This window comes from Copadichromis virginalis, linkage group LG14, assembly GCF_057382275.1.
Source record: "Copadichromis virginalis isolate Kocher_CV1m ecotype Utaka linkage group LG14, C_Virginalis_male_GT1.1, whole genome shotgun sequence".
NCBI classification, from domain to species: domain Eukaryota; kingdom Metazoa; phylum Chordata; class Actinopteri; order Cichliformes; family Cichlidae; genus Copadichromis; species Copadichromis virginalis.
In genome coordinates this window covers 16,328,073-16,353,635 of record NC_140631.1, presented here as the reverse complement: position 1 = coordinate 16,353,635, position 25,563 = coordinate 16,328,073, and the positions used below count along the sequence as shown (strand labels likewise).

At 45.4% G+C, this 25,563-nt stretch overlaps 1 protein-coding gene across 1 annotated transcript; it reads right to left on the bottom strand.

Annotated features, from left to right (window-relative positions):
• Positions 1 to 13,181: 13,181 nt before the first annotated feature.
• On the bottom strand, positions 13,182 to 14,781 carry LOC146693735 (uncharacterized). Its single transcript, XM_085478805.1, has 2 exons — positions 14,006 to 14,781; positions 13,182 to 13,265 (listed from the first exon to the last, which is right to left on the bottom strand). Exons 1-2 carry the CDS (start codon positions 14,672 to 14,674, stop codon positions 13,257 to 13,259), a joined length of 678 nt encoding a protein of 225 aa, XP_085334931.1. The 5' UTR covers positions 14,675 to 14,781; the 3' UTR covers positions 13,182 to 13,256.
• Positions 14,782 to 25,563: the final 10,782 nt, after the last annotated feature.

The following is a 25,563-nucleotide window of genomic DNA, read 5'->3' as shown; positions in this document are numbered from 1 at the left end:
ACCTATGTTGTTGGAGAGAGAAATAACATCGTGGAAGAGACAGAGTAAAAAATGTCCTGACTGCATTTAGAGTTTATTTAGAACTACAAATTAAATTTCTTTTAGCAATTATTGTTTTTTTTAATGTCACAAGTCCAACCCTGCTCCTTTACCCGGGCTTGGACCGGCAAAAGTGACCCGAAATAGGCACTCTGGTGGAGTTACTGTGTGTGTGTGTGTGTAGTTTTAAACCTTGTGATCCACAAAACAGCATAAGAGTAAAAGGACTGCGTTACAGCACTCGCTGCTTGTTGAGAGTAAAAGCGATACGCGCTTTCACGTCTTTTGTTAGAAAAAAAAGTCGCTTAGGGGTCTGAAAACTCGCTAAATATAGCGACAAAGTCACTAAGTTGGCAACACTGGCCTAGGCGGAGTAGTTGAACGCAGATCCACTGAGCTCTCAACACACGACTGCATTGTCAGAAGAAAAGTTGATAAAATTAATTAAAAATTTTGTATTGTTCGATACATATGCGTACCGAACCGAAAGCACTGTATCGAACGGTTCAATATCGATACGAGTATCGTTGGACCCCTAATACCTAGATCTGGATTTTGTATGTCATTTTGAAGTCCTAATTTTTCAGTCTCTTCTTCTTCTTCGAAAATGTATGTGGAATACACCAGGCACAGACACACGCACACACAGGTATGTACTGCTAACTTCCACATTTATTGAAGCTTTGAGTGTTGAGTTTTGACAGCTGACTCAGTCGTACAGTCTGACAGCTCACGAGCCCAGCTGATCTCTCCTCTGTGGCCGCCCCTCCCTGTCTCACTATAAACACAGCGGAGGGAGACCATCATCAGTACATAAACACCATCAGCTGTTCTTACCGGCCTCGCAGCGCCGCCCTGTTGAGCCTTCTGCTGCACTCCTCCCCTGCAGCTGCGCCCGGGGCCACGCCTCCGCCACACACCCCCACCGCCCGTTCGAGGCCGGGGAGCCGTCCGGCCGAGCCAACTCCCCCCCGCGAGCGAGAGAGGAAATCGGCCACCGCCATCTGCGCCCCCGGCCTATGGATCACCTTGAACTTAAAGGGCTGCAACGCCAGATACCACCGGGTGATCCGGGCGTTGGCATCCTTCATGCGGTGGAGCCACTGCAGCGGGGCGTGGTCCGAACAGAGGGTGAATGAGCGTCCCAGGAGGTAATAGCGCAGGGAGCCGACCGCCCACCGGATGGCCAGGCACTCCTTCTCCACGGTGCTGTACCGGCGCTCGCGCTCCGCTAGCTTCCGGCTGATGTACAGGACAGGGCGGTCAGCCCCCCTCACCTGCTGGGACAAAACGGCTCCCAGCCCTCTGTCCGAGGCGTCAGTCTGCAGAACAAAAGGGAGGGAAAAGTTAGGAGTGTGAAGCAGCGGCTCCCCACAGAGAGCCTTTTTCACCTGCACAAACGCCGCCTGGCACGGCCCCGTCCACTGGACCAGATCCGGGGCACCCTTTCGAGTGAGATCGGTCAGGGGGCTGGTTAGCTGCGCAAACCCCGGCACAAAGCGACGATAGTAACCCGCCAACCCCAAGAACCGTCTCACCTCCTTTTTCGTCCTGGGGCGCGGGCAGGATGCGATAGCCGCCGTCTTCTCCACCTGTGGACGCACCTGCCCGCCCCCCAGGTGGTACCCCAGATACTGCACCTCCCTCCGTCCAACCGCGCACTTCTTCGGATTGGCCGTGAGCCCCGCCCCCCTCAGGGACTCCAGGACCGCGGCCACCCGCAGCACATGCTCCGCCCAGGTGTCGCTGTGGATGATCACGTCATCCAGGTAGGCGGCAGCATACGCTGCGTGCGGACGCAGTACCCGGTCCATGAGACGCTGGAAAGTGGCCGGGGCCCCGAACAGGCCGAACGGAAGTGTCACGAACTGGTACAAACCGTACGGAGTGGAGAAGGCCGTTTTCTCCCTGGCCTCGGCAGACAAGGGAATCTGCCAATAGCCCTTGGTTAAGTCCAGTGTCGTGAAAAAGCGGGCCGTGCCTAACCGGTCCAGGAGCTCGTCGACCCGAGGCATGGGGTAGGCATCAAAGCGTGACACTTCGTTCACCCTGCGATAGTCGACACAGAACCGTATAGACCCATCCTTCTTCGCCACCAGAACGATGGGGCTACACCAGGCGCTGTGCGACTCTTCTATTACTCCCATCCTCAGCATTTCCGCCAATTCCCTCTGCACGATTTTTCGCTTGTGCTCCGGGAGCCTGTAGGGCCGTGAACGCACCGTCACGCCAGGCTGCGTCACGAAATGGTGCTCGATGAGGGACGTCCGGCCGGGCAGGGGGGAGAACACGTCCGCAAAACGCTGTTGCAACGCGACAACATCCGCTCTCTGGGCCTGTGTGAGATGGTCATCACAAGGGAGGGAGGCGGGAATGATAGAATTTGGCACCTCAGGCCCCAACTCATCTCTCTCCTTCACCAAGCTCACCAGAGAAGCGGTTTCAACCTCTCGCCACAGTTTGAGGAGATTGAGGTGATAAATCTGCGTGGCTCCTCCCCTGTCCGACCGAGCGACCTCATAGTCCACGTCCCCGACTCGCCGTGTGACCACAAAGGGTCCTTGCCACTTGGCAAGCAACTTCGAGCTGGAAGTAGGGAGTAACACAAGCACTTTATCTCCCGGTGAGAATTGCCTGAGCCTAGCCCCTCTGTCATACAGGCGTTGCTGACGCTGCTGAGCCTGGAGCAAATTCTCCCGTGACAACCTCCCCAAAGTGTGGAGTTTTGCTCTCAGGTCCAACACGTACTGAATCTCATTTTTGGCGGGGCTCGGACCGTCCTCCCAGCTTTCTTTAATCAGGTCGAGCACCCCACGTGGCCTCCTGCCGAACAGCAGTTCAAAGGGAGAAAATCCCGTGGAGGCCTGGGGCACCTCCCGCACTGCGAATAACAGAGGGTCTAGCCAGTGATCCCAATTGCGTTCATCCTCGTTAATGAACTTCCGAATCATGGACTTTAAAGTCTTATTCAGCCGCTCCACCAGCCCGTCAGTCTGAGGGTGGTAGACGCTGGTCCGAATAGATTTAATGCCCAGTAATTCGTACAGTTCCCGCAGTGTACGAGACATAAACGACGTGCCCTGGTCAGTCAGTATCTCTTTCGGGATTCCGACTCGGGAGATGACCTGAAACAGTGCCTGCGCCACACTCTTTGCAGAGATGGTGCGCAGCGGAACTGCTTCCGGGTACCGCGTTGCGTAATCCACCAGGACTAACACAAAGCGGTAGCCGCGTGCACTCCGGTGAAACGGCCCGATGAGGTCCATGCCGATGCGCTCAAACGGGACCTCAATGAGGGGGAGAGGGCGCAGCGGCGCCTTCGGTATGGCCGGCTGGTTAACAAGTTGGCAGTCCGGGCAGGACGCGCACCAGCGGCGCACATCCGCTCGGATGCCCGGCCAATAAAATCGGGCCGTTATTCGCTCCAGAGTTTTCTCGTAGCCCATATGCCCTGCCATGGGGTTATAGTGGGCCGCCTGGAAAAGCGTTTCCCGGCGGCCCTGCGGCACCAACAACTGGGTGTGTGTTTCCTCGGTCTGAGTGTCACGACTCACTCGATATAACCGGTCGTTTAATAAGACGAAACGCGGGTAGGTCTGCGCGGCCTCAGGGCGCACCACGTGACCATCAATAGCCATCACTTGGTCAAAGGCTGAGCGTAGGGTGCCGTCACGAGACTGCTCCAGTGGGAAATCACCCATGGGGGACACTTCCGGGGCCGGCGGGACGTCCCGTGAGGGACCCGCCGGCTCCTCCCCCCCGGAGTCGGTGTCGGACGACCCCGCGTCACCGCTGAATGCCGCGCACACGCTACACCCCGCTTCCGGTCGTGATCGCACCCCCGCGTACTGCCCCAGTAGCTGATGAAACCCCGGCCAATTGGTACCCAGAATCAGGGGGTGCGACAGGCGCGGGCTAACCGCCGCCGTTACTCTATGCATTTTGCCCTTATACTTTAATAACAGCGGCACTATGGGATACCTGTGAACGTCACCATGCACACACCTCACCTCCACCCATTCTGCCTCCAGCAATGCCCCGGGGCGAACCAAGCTTTGGTGTACGAGGGTCTGCGTGCAGCCCGTGTCCACCAACGCCTGGCGTATACCCCCTCGAGTCCTTACCGGAATACTGTATGTCCCTCCTGGACCGGGGGAGGGTGCTGGGGCGCCAGCAACGCGGAACACCTGCCCCACTTCCATAAGCGGACAATCCCTCCTCAGGTGCCCCGGCTGCCCGCACTTCCAACACTCCGGCCCCGGCGTCTGTGCTGCTCTCCGTGGCTCGGGGGCGGCTCCACTTGGCTCGGCTCCCCTGGACGGCACCAACGCCGCGAAAGGGTTAGTGGGGCTCAGCGCCGGCAGCCGCTCGGCCTGCCCTGGTGCCGGCACACGGCGCCTCGGGGCCGGCACTGGGGCCTGTCTGTTCGGCCTCCGTCCGGCGTCCCCGGGTTCCCCTGCTCCAGCGGCAAGGTGGTCCTCCGCCAGCGTCACTGCTACCTCCAAGCTTGCGGGCCGGTGGCACCGGACCCATCTCTCCGTCTCCGCTGGCAACCCCTCCGTGAACTGCTCCAGCACCACCTTGTCCACCAGCTTCGTCTCGCCCTCCGATGCCCCCGGTTGCAGCCAGCGCACCGCCGCCGGGCCCAGGCGAATGGTCGGTCCGTTGTAGCCAGCCGACAGGCCCGGAACCGCCGGCGATGGTCTTCGGCGGTGAGCCCCAGCCTGTCCACCACCGCCCGGCTCACGTCCGGGAAGCTGCTCCTCGACGCCGGAGGCAGACTCAGGGCCGCTGTTTGTGCCTCCCCAGACAGCAGGGGGAGCAGCCGCGGAGCCCACTCCTCTCGCGGCCATTGGCAAGCCTCCGCCGTGGCACGGAAGGTCTCCAAAAAAATTTGTGGGTCGTCCCCGTCCCCCATCCGGGGCACCGCCACCGACAGTGGCGAGGGCTTCGGCGTGGCAGCGGCCCCGACCAGCCGTTCCAGAATTTGCGTCTGTCGGTCCGTCTGCTCCTGCAGCGCGGCCAGGTGGGCACGCTGGTCGGCCGCCTGATCCCGGCTCATCGTCGCCATCTCCGCTAGCATCTGCGCCAAGAATTGCAGAGGCTGGGCGGGTGGCGCGGCCTGTGGGTCGGACATTCCCCCACCGGCACTTTCCTGGGTTTCGGCACCACTTGTGGAATACACCAGGCACAGACACACGCACACACAGGTATGTACTGCCAACTTCCACATTTATTGAAGCTTTGAGTGTTGAGTTTTGACAGCTGACTCAGTCGTACAGTCTGACAGCTCACGAGCCCAGCTGATCTCTCCTCTGTGGCCGCCCCTCCCCGTCTCACTATAAACACAGCGGAGGGAGACCATCATCAGTACATAAACACCATCAGCTGTTCTTACCGGCCTCGCAGCGCCGCCCTGTTGAGCCTTCTGCTGCACTCCTCCCCTGCAGCTGCGCCCGGGGCCACGCCTCCGCCACAATGTAATTTTGTGTAGTTGTCTGAATTACCATGTCGTATTGGCAGGGATAATTAATACTGAGATCATCACCATAACTTTCTCAGTGCCACAAAGGGAAAGGTTTAAAAAAAAAAAAAAACACACCACACATGCATTGCTCGTGCCTCTTTTACGGCACTGATACATGTGTGCGCATATACAGTGGGGCAAAAAAGTATTTAGTCAGCCACCGATTGTGCAAGTTCCCCCACTTAAAATGATGACAGAGGTCAGTAATTAGCACCAGAGGTACACTTCAACTGTGAGAGACAGAATGTGAAAAAGAAATCCATGAATCCACATGGTAGGATTTGTAAAGAATTTATACCTAAATTAGGGTGGAAAATAAGTATTTGGTCACCTCAAACAAGGAAAATCTCTGGCTCTCACAGACCTGTAACATCTTCTGTAAGAAGCTTTTCTGTCCCCCACTCGTTACCTGTATGAATGGCACCTGTTTGAACTCATCATCTGTATAAAAGACACCTGTCCACAGCCTCAAACAGTCAGACTCCAAACTCCGCCATGGCCAAGACCAAAGAGCTTTCGAAGGACACCAGGAAAAGTATTGTAGACCTGCACCAGACTGGGAAGAGTGAATCTACAATAGGCAAGCAGCTTGGTGTGAAAAAATCAACTGTGGGAGCAATCATCAGAAAATGGAAGACATACAAGACCACTGATAATCTCTCTCGATCTGGGGCTCCACGCAAGATCTCATCCCGTGGGGTCAAAATGATCATGAGAACGGTGAGCAAAGATCCCAGAACCACACGGGGGGACCTGGTGAATGACCTGCAGAGAGCTGGGACCAAAGTAACAAAGGTCACCATCAGTAACACACTACAACGGCAGGGAATCAAATCCCGCAGTGCCAGTGCATGTCCAGGCCCGTCTGAAGTTTGCCAGAGAGCACATGGATGATACAGCAGAGGATTGGGAGAATGTCATGTGGTCAGATGAAACCAAAGTAGAACTTTTTGGTATAAACTCAACTCGTCGTGTTTGGAGGAAGAAGAATACTGAGTTGCATCCCAAGAACACCATACCTACTGTGAAGCATGGGGGTGGAAACATCATGCTATGGGGCTGTTTTTCTGCCAAGGGGACAGGACGACTGATCCGTGTTAAGGACAGAATGAATGGGGCCATGTATCGTGAGATTTTGAGCCAAAACCTCCTTCCATCAGTGAGAACTTTGAAGATGAAACGAGGCTGGGTCTTCCAACATGACAATGATCCAAAACACACCGCCCGGGCAACAAAGGAGTGGCTCCGTAAGAAGCATTTGAAAGTCCTGGAGTGGCCTAGCCAGTCTCCAGACCTCAACCCCATAGAAAATCTGTGGCGGGAGTTGAAAGTCCGTGTTGCTCGGCGACAGCCCCAAAACATCACTGCTCTCGAGAAGATCTGCATGGAGGAATGGGCCAAAATACCAGCTACTGTGTGTGCAAACCTGGTAAAGACCTGTAGTAAACGTTTGACCTCTGTTATTGCCAACAAAGGTTATGTTACAAAGTATTGAGTTGTATTTTTGTTATTGACCAAATACTTATTTTCCACCCTGATTTACGAATAAATTCTTTACAAATCCTACCATGTGGATTCATGGATTTGTTTAAAAAAAAATTTTCATTCTATCTCTCACAGTTGAAGTGTACCTCTGGTGCAAATTACTGACCTCTGTCATCATTTTAAGTGGGGGAACTTGCACAATCGGTGGCTGACTAAATACTTTTTTGCCCCACTGTAAATCACATCAACGCATCAAAATCTAGTCCTTTTTTAGACCACTTCACTTTTGATTGTGTGTTGTAAGACACTGGCTCAAACCATGCAGTATTCACAGGTGTTGCAAAATGAGTGATACACAGCAAATTCAAAAGTGTTAAATGTTTTTGTGTTAATAGTCTCCTTGCAAAAGTAGAGTCACATTCTTTTAATGTAACTGTGAGGTGTAAAATGATAGTAGTTAAAATCGAATGTTAAAAATGAGTGTTTCTCTGTCAAATCTGGAGGTGTTAAAATGGAAACATTAACTCTTGACCTCTTAACTCTGAACTCCTAGAGGGGCTATGACACCAACAGAGTAAATTCACGGACTCCGCCCCCAGCACGGCTCCAATCGAAGCTGAAGTGAAGCCGTTTCAGAACATTTTGCTCTACATATTTGAGTTGTTTGCCATGCTTGGTAAGTCATTTTTTCAAAGATTGTTTCAATTGTTATTAGCTTTTACTTCTGTGGCTCTTTGGAGTTGAGACAAAGCTGTGTGAAAGGCATTAGCCATGTTGCTCAGTGATAGCATAACATTCTGTTTTAGCTAGCTGAAAGGTATTGTTTGCAGGCAAATACCACAGCCTTGAAAAAAAGCTTGCATGTGAATTTTCAGTCAAACTTTTGGTCAAATACACCTAAAACAATGTCTAGAATGTGAAATGTTGGTATAATGGTGCTACTTGAAGCCTGAAAACGATCGCCCATAAAAAAAAAACAAAAAACGAGCAAACAGCAGTAGCAGACGTCCTGACTGGGTTCTACGTTAGCATAGATCCCTCCAGAGTTTTGTGCACACGGTTTAGGTAAAAATTAAAAAGGTTGAGGTTTTACATTTAGTTCAGTATTACCTGTTGCCTGTGTCCTTGTCTTTTGGGAAAATACTTTACACCAGTAAAGTACTGGATTATTTGTGCCATTAATTAGTGTCAACTAATTTTTATTCAATCAGGATATGCTTGTGAAGATGGAATATGGGGGAGAGCAGAAGTGCGTTGAAGTTCCACAAAGTGATGAATGAAGGACATGCATATTGTATTGAAGAAATAAGTGTTGAGAATGCTGTTATTTGCATTTACCATGTCAGACCTTTTGATAAACAAAATTCTAATGAAAGTGAGAACATGTATACTGTTACATCTTTCAGAAAATGTTTTGAAATTGTTGTGCACAGTTCAGAATAAATGTTTTTTCAAAAACCATTGCATCTTTTTAGTAAATGTTTATTTCCAAAAGAAATTTCTAGAAGTTCAGAACAGTAAAATTCCCGCTTTTTAGAATGAATTAGAAGATAACTCTTACGTAGTTAAACTAAAATACTCTTTGAGAGTTAATATATAAACTCTTAACACCAAGTGTTAAATTATCAACTCCAGACAGAAAGCTTTAATAGTGTTGAAATCAAATCCGACAGTGTTAATTTGGACATGCTGGATTTGCTGTGTACCCTCATGTGTTCAAGATGTGTGTTCATTTTATCCTTTACAAATCCTCTACTTTTAACATCACCGCAGCATGCCCAAACCATCACAGGAATTGTTCAGGAATTTATTTCTTCTCTCACAAATGTTCTCCTTTCTTAGCCAAACAAGTTAAACTTAGATTTAGTCTCTCTATAACTTATTTTTTTCAGTTTTCTTCATCCTGCTTTCATTTTTTTCAGACCATCTCTGCAACTCTGCCATAAAGGCCAGGATGCTGGACACCCCTTTCCATTACTGACTCTGATAGCAGCATTTTGCCAGTATGATTTGATGAAACTGATCTTATTATTCAAGTCACCTTTTAGTAAACTAGAGATTGTTGCTCAGTTTTCCATCAGGATCTTCCTCTTTTTCTTCTATTCTGGTTTGAAGCAGTTTGAACTTGTTCTTATATAGTGCTTTTCTACTCTGAGCACTTGAAGTGGTTTATTCAACATGCCTCATTCACCCATTCGTACAAGCACTTTTTTCTGTGCTTTTCTACACTGTAAAAAAAAACGTGCTGTTTTTACAGGAAAACCCTGGCAGCTGGGGTTACCAGGGACTTCCTGTAAAAACGCTTTACAGATGCAACTTGTAAATTGATTTACAGTGAATGAATCTCAGATTAAAACTGTTAAATCTACAGGAAAAAGAAGTTGATTTCACACATAGATGTGATATATAAATACACTATTTCCTGTATCTTTTACAAGTAATAAATGCTTTTTGTGGATCCATAAACTGCAAAATTAACAGGGAAATATCGTACAACGAACTAATTTAACATGGTAGAACTACGGTGAAACTGTGCATATTAAATGGAGCTGCTCTGTAAATTATACATAAAATCTATGCTGAATATTATATGTTTTAATGTAAAATTTTAACCATAACCCAGCAAATTTCTTACTGCTACGCCTACACCCAAACATGCAAAAATACATCTTGAGAAAACACAAGAGAGGAAAATATCACTTTTGGGAAATTTATTTTGCAGCCACATTAGCAAAATGACAGCAAATGGATCCATTTTTCCAACTAACACAATATGCAAGGCACACAGCAACTACACAATTCAATCAAAATATAGGCTATAAAAGCTGTGGAACATTCCTGCAAAGCAAGAACCATGTTCATGAAACAAGCATTTGTTAGACCCTCCACCAGAAAAAGTTAAATAACCTGTTAAGACCAATCATAGAGCACTGGGTGTGCCCCGCTAAGCGGGGTACTGTGACGGGGCACTCCCCGCTTAGAGCACTGGGTGTGCCCCGCTAAGCGGGGTACTGTGACGGGGCACTCCCCGCTTAGAGCACTGGGTGTGCCCCGCTAAGCGGGGAGTGCCCCGTCACAGTGCTCTATGATTGGTGCACAATCATCTCTATGATTGTGCACCAATCAGAGCACTGGGTGTTTTTTGTACTGGGTATATATATGACACAATCTCACTGCACTTAGCCTAACCCTTCATTGCCCTGAAGAATTCTGTGGTGTACGGACCTCCTCTCCAAGGAAAGAAAATGCAGAGAAGACTCACTACTCAGCAGGCATTGGAAATGATCCTGACGGAAGTCGACCCTTGTGACTCGGATGGAGAAGACCTAGAAGTTCAGCCGGATTCGGACTCAGAGCTGTCTGATCAGTCTTCCGGTTAGTTTCATTTCATGTTATTTCCTTTTTCATTTCAAACAAGTAAGTGGATGTAGTTAGTAAGTTTGTTTGACCTTCCCATTGCTCACAATTTGAATTTGTTCACACTGCAGATGAGGAGACTGCTTCTCCACCAAAAAAGAGAGCTTGTTTGGGGACTGAGACAGCGAAAGATGGCACAGTGTGGCGTGAAGAACATGTGGGGACCCGTCTCCCTTTCACCCCAATAGAACCGTACACTGCAGATGGAGAGCCAACGGCTAAGGCCAGGAGAAGTATCTCGAGTCGCCTTCAGAGCTTCCTGTGTTTCATCACTCTTGACATGCTTCATAGCATTCAAGAATGGACTATTCAACATGCACAGCAAACGGAGCATGTTCATTGGTTCATGGACCTCCCTGAACTAATGGCATTTATTGCAATTGTCATCTTGCGGGGGGTTTACAGGGTTCCATCGGTAAATGACTGCTGGTCAGCAAACCTGGGAAACCCACAGATAATTGGAACTATGGCACGAAACCGCTTCCAAGACATCATGCAACACCTACGCTTTGATGACAAGTCCACCCGCAGTGATCGAGCAAAGACTGATAAGTTCGCTGCAATTTCCAGTGTGTGGGGATCATTTGTCACCAACTGCATCACGTGCTACAACCCTGGTCTACATATCACCGTTGATGAACAGCTTTTCCCATCAAAGACTCGGTGCTGTTTCCTGCAGTATATTGCAAGTAAACCGGACAAGTTTGGGATCAAGTTTTGGGTGGCCTGCGACCTAAAATCCAAGTACATTTGCAATGTCTTCCCATATCTTGGCAAGGACCCCAATCGTCCCACTGGGGAGAGACTTTCTGAAAATGTAGTAATGAGGCTGATGGAACCATTCCTAGACAAGGGCAGAAATGTTACCACGGACAATTTCTTCACATCGCTTTCACTTGCGCAAAAACTTCTTGGACGGAAAACCACCATCCTCGGCACAGTCAACAAGATTCGCAGGGAAATTCCTCAATCCACTAGACAGACAGATCGCAATGAATTCACCACTCAGGTATGTTGCAGGTCTTTTGTGGTTCTATGTTTATGTGTTTCATTGTGTGTAAAAGGGCTATGGAAATAACAATTTATCTTATTTCTTAGGTGTTTTCAACCTCTGCTGCCACGCTGACGGCGTATGCGGCCAAACGGAAGAAGACAGTCTATATTCTTAGCAGCATGCACAGCGTGGTTCAGACTGATAACACTACCAAAAGGAAGCCAAACACTGTCACCCTTTACAACAAAACAAAGTGTGGCGTGGATGTGATGGACCAGATGGTTCGGGAGTACACTGTCCGCAAAGGAACACGGCGCTGGCCAGTTGCCGTGTTTTATAACATGATTGACATGGCAGCACTGAATGCACATGTGCTGTATCAAGCATGCACCGGGACGAAGGAAAGACGGGTGGACTTCCTGGTGGAGCTTGCAAGGGAGTTGGCTCGCTCTCATGTAGCTGCGAAGAAGGCAAGAAAAGAACAGTTGCTTCGGACACAACCCTCCACACCGAGCCCTGGAAAAAGGGCCACGTGTCAGGTCAAACACAGATGCAAAAAAAATCAGGCCACTGTGTGATGTGTTCACTGCTACAGGTACACATGTGGTAAATGCAGACGACAGATACCGTGGCAGTGCCAGGATTGTGAGTGATTGCTGAAAATGTTGAAATGTACTCACTCACTTTTTATCATTATTTGTAAATATGTGTACAAATGGTTGGTTTTTTGTACTGTTTTCATCAATAAATGTCAGCAACAAAGGACATACAAAGGACATGTGTTGATTTCTCCCTAAGATGGCAAACTGAAACACTCCACTCCCCCACCCCCTCAATCACTCACCCCCACTCCCCTCCCTCCAGAATTCGTAGGTAACAACCTAATATACATATGAATGACTAGCCAATTTAGCTTCCACTTCCAGCATTTGACTGCTCTCCGGCTTTTAAAGGTAGAACGGTAGAAGCCTGGCAATCCCAGTGTTAAAACAAAAAACACATATTGTGCCAAAAATGATCATAATCACCGTGCAACGCAACACACACCCTGCTGTCACCACAACCATGGCCCTGGTCAGAAAACATCAGCAAAACCACGTGGTGAAACAAACCTACACATGTGGTCTAGAAACACTGCAGTAGCAGCATGTTGTTTTTTTCTTTTCTTATGTAAATAAAGAACATTCCTACAAAGAAAGAACATCTTCATGAATTGGCTTCATGCATTCGACCAGTAAAAGGTTCCAGTACACATTGTGGAACAAAATTAACAAAGTAAAACTAACAGTCCACAGAGAGTCAAGATTTAGGCTTAGCGCCACTCGTGGTCGGCGAGATCCTTAATCAGGGTGAGGACTCGAGGGTTCACACTGAGACGACGCTTTGAGTTTTTGTTCTCTACTTTGGTTCCTTTTTCTGGGTTTATGGAGAAGAAACACCTGTAAAATAACAATCATATAAAAGTTTATTAAGTATTTTTATAATTGATCAGTTAAAATACACGTACAAAGTAAGTAAAAATTAAGTATATACATATATATATACACACAGTCATGGCCATGACCACGTTCAAGACAAAGTATAACCAAAATGCTGTGGGGAAGTGAACATAGTGGAAGACCAGGCTGGGATACGTGAAAAGACTGAAGGGTATTGAAGATGGAGTTTACCTTTATTCCTCTGACGTCTTGGATAGTTTCAGACTGGAAATCAGCAACAGCCGCGTCATATGTCTCTGGAGTGCGTGGAGGACCACAGGCATTCGGATCAGCATAAAACTCACTTCGTGTTACTTCACAGTACCTGCAAAAATATTGAGAGCAGCTGAAGTTTTCTGTAAACCCTCCTATGCAATGAGAACCCAAGTTGTCCCCAGCAATACAGTAAAGACCCCCTTTTACTGTTTCTCCATCTACATCTATTCCATCTGTCTCCAAAGATTTCAGATCTGCCAACAACTCTGAGAAAACTTTGGCTATTCCAAAACGCTTGAAGTCATTCTCAACACACAACAAGACTAAAAACATGTTATCTGTATTTGAACGCAAATGAATGGGTAAATTTGCTAATGACAGATAGACTGCAAGAAGTTTGTGCGTCTTTTTAGCAGAACCCAGGGGATTCACTACCTCAAATGAATCTTGGTACAAAATCAGTTTGAGGCTTTCCGGGTTTTCATTAAAGAACTGGTGACATTTGAAAATTTTGCCATCATATAAATCCTTAAAAATTTCTACATCAGGACCCCCAAACTGTTGTGACTGTGTATTCCTCCATAACTGTGACTCTAAAAAGCTCTTCAGGGTTTCTCCAACTGGTATGTAGTAAGCACATTTTTCTGTCATGTTTTCATCCATTCCCAATGGCACTTTCTTGGGTTCTGTGTATTTAAACATTTTTTTGAAGGTTTGATTTCTGGTGTGTGTTGTTCCTAGTTGTCCCTGATGGCAAGCAGAGAACAAATCTGACTCTTTAATGCAGTCACAGATTTTAGTGACTGCTTCATCTGATAGGTTCATTTCATTTTTTAGTAAACAACTTACCTTATTAATTGTGTAGGCTTGACCCAATTCGTGCACATTCTGCATTTCCTCAGCAATACTCTGTATAGTAGAGGCAGGAATTAGCAGCTGTCCTTGCAGTTTAAGGTAAAAGAGACACATGTTTCTGAGATAAGAATGACTATCCTTCTCTGGCATATCACTGGCTGAACTAGCAGATGCCATGGTTTCATGTGTGTTTTCTGAATATTCTGTACTGTCATTTGGGGGCTGAGGACGAGATTCCTTGTACATGTCATCAATACCATCTGGGGAACAAGCTTTATGCTTCCTACACATGTGAGAAGTAAATGATGACTTTTTTGTAAACATTTGCTTACAACCACTTACTGGACATGACACAGACCTGCCCTCTGCAATATGATCGTTTAAGCAATACACTAGCTCTTTCACTGTTTGAAAATGGCGGGCACATAATGAAACCGCACATTTTAAATCTGCAACAAGAGCTTTAGGAGTAGCTTGAAGTGCAGGTGCATTGTGCACACGATAAAAATGCCCCTTGAAAGCAGAGTACGTGGTGAATGTTTGGCTGCAATTGGCGCCAACACATTTAAAAATACAACAAGGCTCATTCTTATGCACTCTGCAATGTAGTACATAGCCTCTTAATGTGACCAATACCTTTTTACAAAAGACGCAGATGATCATTTTTAGTATTTCAAAAGTTTGCCTGTGCTTTTCAGCTGAACTAGCATGCTAGCGCTAGGTTATGAGCATTGGTCTAAATATCAACTGGTGCTTTTATCTCGAAAAAACGTCGCCTAGATATTGAACTTACCGTGCAGACTTTCTGACGAACAAACACAGATCCTCAAAAAACACTTGAAATCGTATGTTTGTAATTTGTCCTAACAACGTAGTTGCTGAAAGTTCAACGTTTTCTTCTCCCGTCTTCTCTCTCGTGCTGGCTCGTTAGCTATAGTCGTGAACTAGGCGCTCTTCCCCTCCCGCCCTCAAGTCATTATCCAATCAGTGACGAGCTTCAGATGCACATTCAAAATTAGGCGCGCTCAGTGCAACGGTGAGTGGCTTGAAATAGCTTACAGCTCTGTGGAGATGAGGCACCATAGAGATCCTATGGGAGGCACTGTAAGTTTGTTTAGCCTGTAATAATGAGACATTGCTGACCTAACCCAAAAAAGTATTCTAGTCTAAGTATCACATTGCAATTAAAAGAAACATGAAGAATACAAGCATTATGACAGAAGCATTACTTAGTCGTTAAATAATAATTTCTTATTGGTTACCCTACAATAGGCTGAAAATAGCCCGAATGATTTAAGAAAAAAACATGATGTAAACAATTTTAATTGTATATTTTTATATAGCCTATAAATGGAGAGGCAACCTCTCAGGTTCACAATGACATCTTCTGTGAAAACATTTTTATTAGTCCTATCCATGACTTTGCATCATTTCATGAATCATGTTAAAAGTAGGCCGAGTACATCCATGCAGTTGTAAAGTGACTTACATATAGGTCATGTGCTTTTAAGAAAAACTGACTAAAACTGTGATTTTTACAGTATTTGCATGTCAAATTAACATGATTGTTTGGTTATGAGTATTACGGTGTTTCACTGTTTTTATTCACAGTATTTGTAGTTTTAACCAATAAATTTGATTATAATCACACATTCATGTTGTAAATATAACAGGAACATTCTGTTTAGGAGGACTAGAACTGCCCAACTTTCAGCACTACTTCTTAGCCAACAGGCTTCAGTTTATCTCAGGATGGCTAAAACATACCCTCTTAGATGAACCTTGGCTAGATGTAGAACAAGCACTTTGCAATAATCTAGAGATCTCAGACCTACCATTTATCAGCTCAAACATCCAACGACATGAATGCTTTAAAAGCATCAACATCAGCTCTTCTCTGACAGCATGGTGGGAGTTTCTAAAATTGACGGCGTCTTCATTAATCCCATGCAAACGTACACCTATCTGGAACAACCCTGACATATTACAAAACAATAATATGATAAACTTTTCAGATTGGAGTGGTAAAGGAATCAAATATTTAGAACATATACTAGAAGGAACAGAATTTATTTCATTTGACGGACTAGTTACACAATATGGGATCAACAAGAAAAGATTTTTAGAATATCAACAAATTAAATCCATAGTAAAAAAGAAATTTAAACCGGGTCAAGTTGAACTACAAACACCACCAAGTGTGGTTCAATTTCTTACTCTTAAAACCCCCAAATTACTATCCAAAATATACAGAATGCTTTCTAAAACAGATGAATCAATATCACTTCCTATTGCAAAATGGGAAGCGGATTTATCAGTTAACTTAGACCTAAACTTCTGGTCTCAGATTTGCTTAAAAACCTTTCATCTAATTAGAAATCCCAGTCTTCAATTAATTCAATACAAAATATTACATAGAGTGCACAATACAGGTCATCGGATGTTCAAGATGGGCTTTACGTCTACCAACAACTGCTCACACTGCCAAACCAATTCACCGGACAATTATATCCACGCTCTTTGGTTCTGTCCACCAGTTCAGAAGTTTTGGCGCGAGATATGTGAAGACTTATCGAAGTGTCTGAAATGTAACATTCCAACCTGTGTGTTTGTTGGGCAGCTTAGATAATGTCACTTCAGAAAAGAATATCGCCCATATGGTTTTCACTGCCCTATGCATAGCCAAGAAAACAGTCCTCATGAACTGGAAAAATAAAAATAATCTTAATTCTAACCAATATAGAAATTATCTATTAGATTACATTAGTCTTGATACAGCTTCTGCCACCACATCAGATCAATTGCTCTGGGCTCCTTTGATCAGCTCCATCACCTAGTGGGGGTGGGGGGGTCATAGTTTGGTCCCGCCTTCACTGTTGTGATTGGTGTGGGGGTAGGGACAGGCTTAGGGGCGTCGGGGGGTTCCCTGGAGGCATCTTCCTTGGGGGGCTCAACCCGGGGTAGCGGTCATGTCCGGTTAGGGGCTCTGTTGGCTCTCAGGTGACTGTTTCCTTGCGGCTGCGTGCAGCGGGGCTAGGGGAGGGTCTGTGCTGACGGACGTGGGTTACTGACCTGGTAGCCTGGCTGCCCCTGGGTGGGTCCGGGATGGGCGTGAGGTTCTGGGGGCGCTCCGTCTCTGGGCTGGGGCCCGGGCCGGGCCTCGGGGGCTTGGGTCCTGGTTGGTGTGTTGCCGGGGTTGTTGGCGGGTGGGTGCATGGGGGCCCAGCCCTGGAGCAGGGTGCCGCCGGTGCATCGAGCCACCTGGGGGGCTCTTCAACTGGTGGGGAAGATTGTCACATCTTGCAGGAGCTTTCCTCTCCTCAGGGGCTCTCTCTGCAGGAGGGGGAGATACAGGAGAGGTGGAGGAAGATCTCAGCCTGGGTGTTTATTGTCTTATGTAGTCTGGAAGAAGAGTGGATGGTGGGGTGGGTGCAGTTTTCTCTGTGGTGGGGTTGGGTGGACTGTCCCGGGCTCTGTGGGGCCGGGAGGCGCTGCTGCGCTGGGCCCCGGTCTGGATGGGCCTGGGCCCCCTTTCCCTGGCGGGTCGCGGAGTATGGGGGTGCCTACTGGGGTCAGCGGGGGAGCTGGCCCCAGGGAGGGGTCACTTGCCCCTCCCTTCCTTCCCTCCCCATCTCCAGCTGCCTCCCTCTTCCCGCTCCACCACAACCACCCACACATGCAGGACCTTGGAGTAGGGGTATGTCACCAGGGTGCAGAGGAGGCCAACCCCCCCATCCCCTTCTGGCTGCCTCTGCCTCAATTTTATCCCACAACTTAGACATTCACATTACTCACACTCTCATTACACATACATATAGGATCTTTGGGGTGGGCACGATACACGGAACCCAAAGTACCATCAGGGTGTACACCCCACCCCTGGCGTCGTTTCCCACCTCTCAATGTTAAATACACGTAGACATTGAGGGCTAACAGGAGGGATCATGCGCTTACCTGCTGCTCTCTGGCAGGTAGCTCCATGCCCTCCTGGGTTTTAAATGCACCTTAGAACACACATGCATCAACACTACAATGAGCGGGTGGAGGGAGGTTTGGAGTCTTCTCTCACCCCCATTCTCTGCGACCTGCTGGAGCGGGGGGGCTAGGAGGAGGAGTTGGCCGTCCGACTGCGGTCTGGAGTGTGGGGCCTCCCTGCTGCTGCAGAGTCGGGGCGGTCTGCCTCCCCCCACCGCAGGGAAAAGGGTAACACCACCTGGGTCTGGGTGCATTTCCCCCTCCAGGGGCAAGGGTACCTAGACCCGGTTTGTAGAGTACGCTTGGGGAGTGTGATCGTGTGTACAGCGTCTCTTTATGTCTGTCTCCACGTTGGTTGAGTGTGGAGTAAGTGCATATGAGAGCATGAGGGTGGGAATGGATGTTTTGTATATGTGTGTGCCTGTATTTCTGTGTCTATATGTCAGGTTGGGTGTCAGGTGCCACCTCTCTGGGGACATCTTAGGCCCTCCAAGGTTTGGAGGCCTATCTCCCCCTACCACCACTTCCCCTGCCAGTGGCGGACTCCCTCAGACATCGGTGCGTTGGTGGTTCTTTGTGTCCGGGGATGGGCGTCCAGGTACACACCGGCTCACTCCTTGGCGGCCGCTTATCGGGGGGGGTTGGCCTCCTCTGCACCCTGGTGACATACCCCTACTCCAAGGTCCTGCATGTGTGGGTGGTTGTGGTGGAGCGGGAAGAGGGAGGCAGCTGGAGATGGGGAGGGAAGGAAGGGAGGGGCAAGTGACCCCTCCCTGGGGCCAGCTCCCCCGCTGATCCCAGTAGGCACCCCCATACTCCGCGACCCGCCAGGGAAAGGGGGCCCAGGCCCGCTCGGGCCACTTCGGAGGTGGGGTGCCCCCAGCCTCTCGGCCTGGGGCTCGGTCACTCAGGCACGGCTGGCTGCCGGCGGAGCTCACGGGCGCGTCACTGCAACTCCCCCTGGCTTCTGCTCCGCGGCTGCTGAGTGAGCCCTCATCTGGGACTCTCCTCAGCTCTTTCTGGGACAGTGGCGCGGCTGCTCCTCTGTTGGTCTTCCTTGGTCTCTTGTGTTCTGGGGGCCTCCGGATGTCTGGAGTTTTGATCTCCTCCATACCTGCTTCATACCCTGGAGGACGGGGCTGTGGCCCCCCCACACCCTCTAGCAGATCATTACATGAAGGAACCATTTAAAAAAAAAAAACAAGCGCGTCCATGCTCACAGGTGTACACACGGGTGATCACACCCACAAACTACACCCCTTTTAGCTCCTACCTCAAAGCACACTGTGTTCTGTTGACCATGCTCACAGGTGTACACACGGGTGATCACACCCACAAACTACACCCCTTTTAGCTCCTACCTCAAAGCACACTGTGTTCTGTTGATCTTATGTGCTGCACAATAATGTTTAATATTTAGTATTTACTGTCATATTCCCATATATCATTGTGATGTTGTTTATTCTATTACTCTTGTTCTCTTCTGCTTGTTTTCTTTCTTTCTCAGCAGGTGACCCAGGTGATTGATATATGCATTTTTTTTCTTCTTTTTTTTTCTGCTCATTCTGTTGGTTTTTGTCTTTTGCCCTTCTCCCCCGTCCCTCTTCTCAGCTGTTTCTCTTTCCCTCTTTCTTTCTCCCCTTCTTTCCCCCAGTCAAGTCTTTCCCGTATTCAGTAAGTGAAAATAAAATGAACAATAAAAGGTGAATCAAATGGACCATTACGGCAAAGCTGGGATGGTCAATTTGGTAAGGTAAATCCATTGGGCATCTTTCTTTGCCTTTAGACAACAATTCTGATGGCAAAAGAGCCAAACGGGACGGGCAAAAAAAAAAAAAAAAAAAAAAGGAACATTCTGTTTAAAGGTTTACAATAATTCACTGTGATCGAAACAGGAAAGTTGTGTTTTGGGGTTTACTATACATTTCTGTAGGGGTTTTACATGGTTTTTATGTCAGTTTCACTGCCCTTTTTTTACAGTGTACCTAAGTGCTTTTAATCATTTCCACACATTAACACTCCAATGGATGTATCAGTGACCAACTTGGGGTTCAGTATCTTGCCCAGGGTAACTTTGGCATGTAGACTGGAGCATCCAGGGATTAAAACATAATCTTTCCAATTAGTAGGTGATCTGCTTTACCTCCTGAGCTACAGTCACCATACGATTAACCTATTTTAAAAACTGAACTAGTATGATAAAATACTTGACTCTCCACAACAAATACAAAAGGATTTCTAAGATTTACATTATTTACAATGGAAAAACTCCCACTAGTTGACATGGACAGAGGTAACACAGACAATCTGACACTGAATAAAGGAAGACAGAGGACTTAAGTGTAGACAGGAGGTGATCAGGGGAAGTGGAGACACATGGGGAAACAGCTGACTGAAATGAAAATAATGATGCCACAGGGGAAGTGAAATTAAACAAAATGAACAAAGAAACACAAGACTCTTTTAAAAGAAACCAGGAAACACTGAGAGACATGGACACGACAAATAACACAGAAGACAAGAACAGACTCACAGAAGGGGACATAGATGGAAACCTAAACTAGAATAAAATTCAACCAAATCTTACCCAATAATGGCAACACAAGAACTAAGCATATATTAAATATAAGAACTCCAAAAAACACACAATGAACTAAAAATTGCTGGGTCACAGATGCAGCCCCTGACAACAAGCCCACAATATAATCACATGAACTTAGGCAAAACATCTTCAACAGCCTCAGTAAACGAAAGTTTAAATTTGATAGCAAAGTTGTATTCTGACCACAATTCTCCTTTACCTCTTCAATAAAATCAGTGTACTTTAGGGGAATTATAGTGATGACTTAAGGTACATAAGAAATTTCAGTACTGCTCACTGAGTTCTGGCTCTCGATGAACTCATTACTAGGTGCATGAACATGAACCAGATGTTATTTTCTGCCAGTGACTTTTCATGTTTTTGTTTACTATTACGATCATATGTTCCTTTAGCAGATCTCTGCAACTTGAATAATCACATAGTACACTCCATCTGTGCAGTCTTATGTTCACAAATGATGACAGTCCAGGACAAAAATATCTTTTGGTGTTGGTGTTTGACTCTGAGTCTAACAGTTTGCAATTGCTTTTCAAGTCAAGAAGTGCAGATCACTCATCTGAGTATAACATGGATATCCCTATATTCTTAGTCTTCTTAGTCATGTTCCAGCAACAGCACCCTGCCCACGTCTTAGTTAACGGAGCAGCAGGCCCATTGTCTGCCATTTCTGTTACTAATAGACATGTAATTTTCTATGGTACATTCTATGTCTATGGGTTATATTCAAGCTATATTCATAGAAAACTACACATGAATTTGTTGCAAGAAAAGACAGATTGTTACATGACTGAGAAAAAAAAGCTTTGCATCAATTTAAGAATCAGTCTTTCGCATATTTTAGTTGCATGTTTTCTTTGTGGCTGCTACATATTCATATTATTATTATTGTTAATATTGCTGTTGTTGTAAATATCATTTTACATTGAATTTTTTTTAGTTTTTTGAAACAACATTAAATCATATTATAGAATTTTTATAATAAAACATTTTCATCATATACAAAAATATATTACATTATTTAAAAAAATAATAATTTTGATATAGTGTTGATAAAGTAAAAGCACTCAGACTGCCTATAATGACATGCATTATACAAAATACCAATCTTGCATATTCTCATTAGCCATATTATAGAGTCAGGGGGATGATACCAGAAATATCACATATTCTTTTCCAATTGTTAAATTTATCATTTTCTCAACCTTTCCCTCTGTTTGACCTACAGTTAAGGGGATGTCTCTCATATCTCCAGTCTATAAGTGACAGAGCAGAAGTGCAGCATCATTTGGTCCATATGGTTCTGTTGTATTGAGAGTATAAATCTAGCAAGAGTTCCTCTGCAACAACAGTTTGGTTGAAATATGACATCTGGGATTTGAATAGGCTGGTATAGCTGCTGAATACCAAATAAAGTAAGTGAAGCTGTGGAAACATTATTCCTCCTATGGACCTGTTAAGAATAGATATGTCTGACACCACATGGATGACTGTAATGAACCTCAACTGTATGCTTACATCTTTGGGAATATGTAGTTGATTTGACAAGAATTAACATCATATTTCAGTTTCCCTGTATACTTACCATGTATTGACCTACATATTTATAGTGGTAACTGCTCAACATCATATTAGAGTTAGGAATATATTTTCTGAATAAAACCTCAGTATGTACTAAACATTCCTTGTTGTTCCTAGATATTCCTAGAGCAGAAATGTAGCTGACTCTAGTTTCCCACAATATTATAAATCTTGTGTATGTTTTTTTTTTTTTTGTACATAAAGGGTGGACATAGCAACAATCATGTCCTTTAGTTTGTTAATTGTGCTTTATGAAGCCTTGATTTGCTGGAGGCAGAATTTACTACATTTAGATGAAAGAGTGGACACGTTAACAGCCAGTGCTAGCAAGCTTGGTTAGGATTCCACATCCATAAAATGGATAGGTCCATTGTGCTAATTAGTGCTAAAGAACATACCAATACTAGAACATAATATTTTTAGATGTTGGTCTTTAGTTCTTGTTATAATTTCCTCCTTAGGTTTAGACATTAATTTGTTCCCTCATTGCTTCCTATCTTATTCTCTTGTATAAGCTTCCCTAGGTTAAATTTGTGTGTCTGGATTTTCCTGTTTAGTTATGGTTCTCACTAACTTTTTTCTAATAGTTCTTTTTCTCTTTAGTTTCACTTCCCTTCCTGCCTCATTTTATTTAATTACTGTAACCCGCATCTCGTTACACCTCCTGCGTCCATTACCCCTAATGACCTTGAGTGTATTCAAGCCCTGCTCTTCCTCTGTCTTTTGTTACATTGTTTGTTAACCTCCCCTCTATGTTTCCAGTCAGTCTTTTTACTTTTCTGATGGACTTTGCTTTATGGACTTTTCAAAAGCCAAAGTAAAAGCTCACTTTGAGCCCTCTTTCTGAGAAACCGTGTGTTTATAGATACTATGGAAAAAAGAGTCACACAGTTAGTGTTAAGTGTTTTTGCTCGTATGTTTGCTGTTTTTGTAGATGGTTAATTCCCCCAGACTTTGCTGTGACAATCTCATTAATGAACCAGAGCCTGAGTTGAAAAAGGCCTCCTCCCTCCTCCCTACTCTCTTATTGGATTTATCTGTCTCTCTCCCCTCCTTTCTTAACCTTTTGTCCAAATCTCAAACCATTGCTTTAGCACCTGATGGTTATTTTTTCAGCCATCAGGTTATCATTCATGGCATTGACCTTGGCACTTGATCTCACAAAGCACATTTTGACAAATATTATTAATTCCTGTCCTAAAATAAATCTGGAATCAAACACTCTAGCGCGACATCTGTGCAATGACACCTGTGTGAGATGGTTCTGTCTTAATACTGGTAAACAGTTCAATAGGCCAGGTGCTGATTTCACAGCACACAAATCCTGAATAGCGTCCATCAATTAGTTATTTTTCTGTTTGTTTGTTTTTGCCCCAAGTGTTATAGCAAAGTGCTAAGCCAGTCTGCAAAATTGATTGTTTTCAGATATCTTGAGAAGCGTGCTAACGAGGTTTCGGCAATATCCAAAGCACAGCAAAATATCACAGTAGTTAGAAATACATTATTTTGAAAAACATCAAAAATACAAACACTCCTCTTTTATTTAACCTAATCAGAGATACTGCAATGAGGTGATATATTTTATACACCACACTACAAAAAGTGCCACCAAAGGTAGTGTCTGTATGTGGAACAGGCAGTTTCTGTCAGAGACATTAATTGCTAGGATACAAATAATATATGATATTCATGCCAAATGATATGGCATGTATATGCAGAAGCCTATGGTTTGCATCTCATGACATCAAATCCTGTCAAATTAAAAATTACACACAAGGTGTCCTCTATTCCCACGGGTGGTGACTTGTCCAGCCGTGGCAGTATTGTACACACAGAGTAAAAAGATAAAAAAGAGCTACATAGTCCACATTATGAGGTTTGAGGCGTGGCAGTGAGAAAGTAACAAGATTTCTAGCCAGGAAATTGCAGTGCTTTGTATGTTGAACCTATGTTACTGTTTCATTTTTATTTTACTAATTTTTCAATTGTTTTGGATATTAGAAATATATATATATATATATATATATATATATATATATATATATATATATATATATATTTACATGAAAATTCCATTACATTCACTGACTGCCTAAAGTCCAGAATACACAGACATCACCAATTGTTGCATTTCCTGCATCAAGATGCTTTGCTGAGAGTGTTACTTCTTTTCTGCGCGTCTCTCTGCCTTAGGCTTTGTCTTTGTTGCATGCTTTTATGAGTTGTGATCAGGCAAATTGTTTGACTACTGAAAAATATCCCACAAATGTTGGGTTGCTTTTGCAGTGTGCTTTGTGTCATTACCTATTTGCACTGTGAAGCTCTGTCTGATCAGTTTTGCATTTATTTGTGTGCCATTTGAGCATGTTGCCTGTCTGCAGCACTAAAGGACTCCTCGAGAGACGTCTGTCTCGCCCTAGCAGCACCTGTTCCTCTCCTCATCTTCAGTTCGCCTCAACATACGCTCGTCATATTCTGTGTTATGATTTACTCTGAGGTGTTTGATGAGGTAAATGGTGTTGCCACAACACCTCACTTTCTTGCCACATGTATCACAATCCGCATCTTGGCTGTTGGTGGAGGAAAAATACGTTCGCACATTACTCCATTTACGCCAAGCCATTGTTGTGAGTGCGCACGCCAAGGGGCTGCGACACATTTATACAGCCATATTTTGCACATGACTATTAATGGCGGAAGAGGAAGTAGTTCCTTCCAATGTAGACAATCCAAATGATATAGTTTCTTTCCACTCTGTTCCTGTTAATGATAAACTACAAATTTACCCTACATTACTAAAATATCGATATTTTAATATGAGAATCGATTCTAGAACATAAATGACTGGTATCGGAGGAATCGATATTTCAGTATCGATCCGCACATCACTAACTTTAGTTTCTCCTGTGGTCTTTCAGGCCCTTTTTTTGAGCTGACCAGTGTAGAGATTCTTTATAGAAATATGCTATAATGTTGGCTATTCAACTTTTTGATAGGTTTATTTTGCTATTTTAGGGTAATGGCTCTAATAATAATAATAATAATAACAGTTTCTCTTGCATCTATGTATTTTTGGACTTCACATTCAAGTATAATGAACAGCTATAACTGCCAGTTCGACATTTTGAAGTAACTCTAGATCATCTTATTTGTTTAACGTGTCATAGAATAAACAGGGAGCAGGCCACACCTGGCCATGAATCGACTTCTCAGTCAACTATCGAATTACTTTTAGTCCTCTAAAGGCTAAAAATTAAAAATTTTCTTAGGGACTATGTTCCCTAAGAAATGGCAGTAATTTGTAAACCGTTCATGCAATACTTTTATTTTTGAGACATTTAGAAAACCTTCATCTGGCCTGAAAAATAATTATCTCCTTTATCATTGTTATATTTTA

Coding starts and splice junctions, on each gene's coding strand:
- LOC146693735 (XM_085478805.1), bottom strand. CDS start 14,674: ATGATCATCTGCGTCTTTTGTAAAAAGGTATTGGTCACATTAAGAGGC.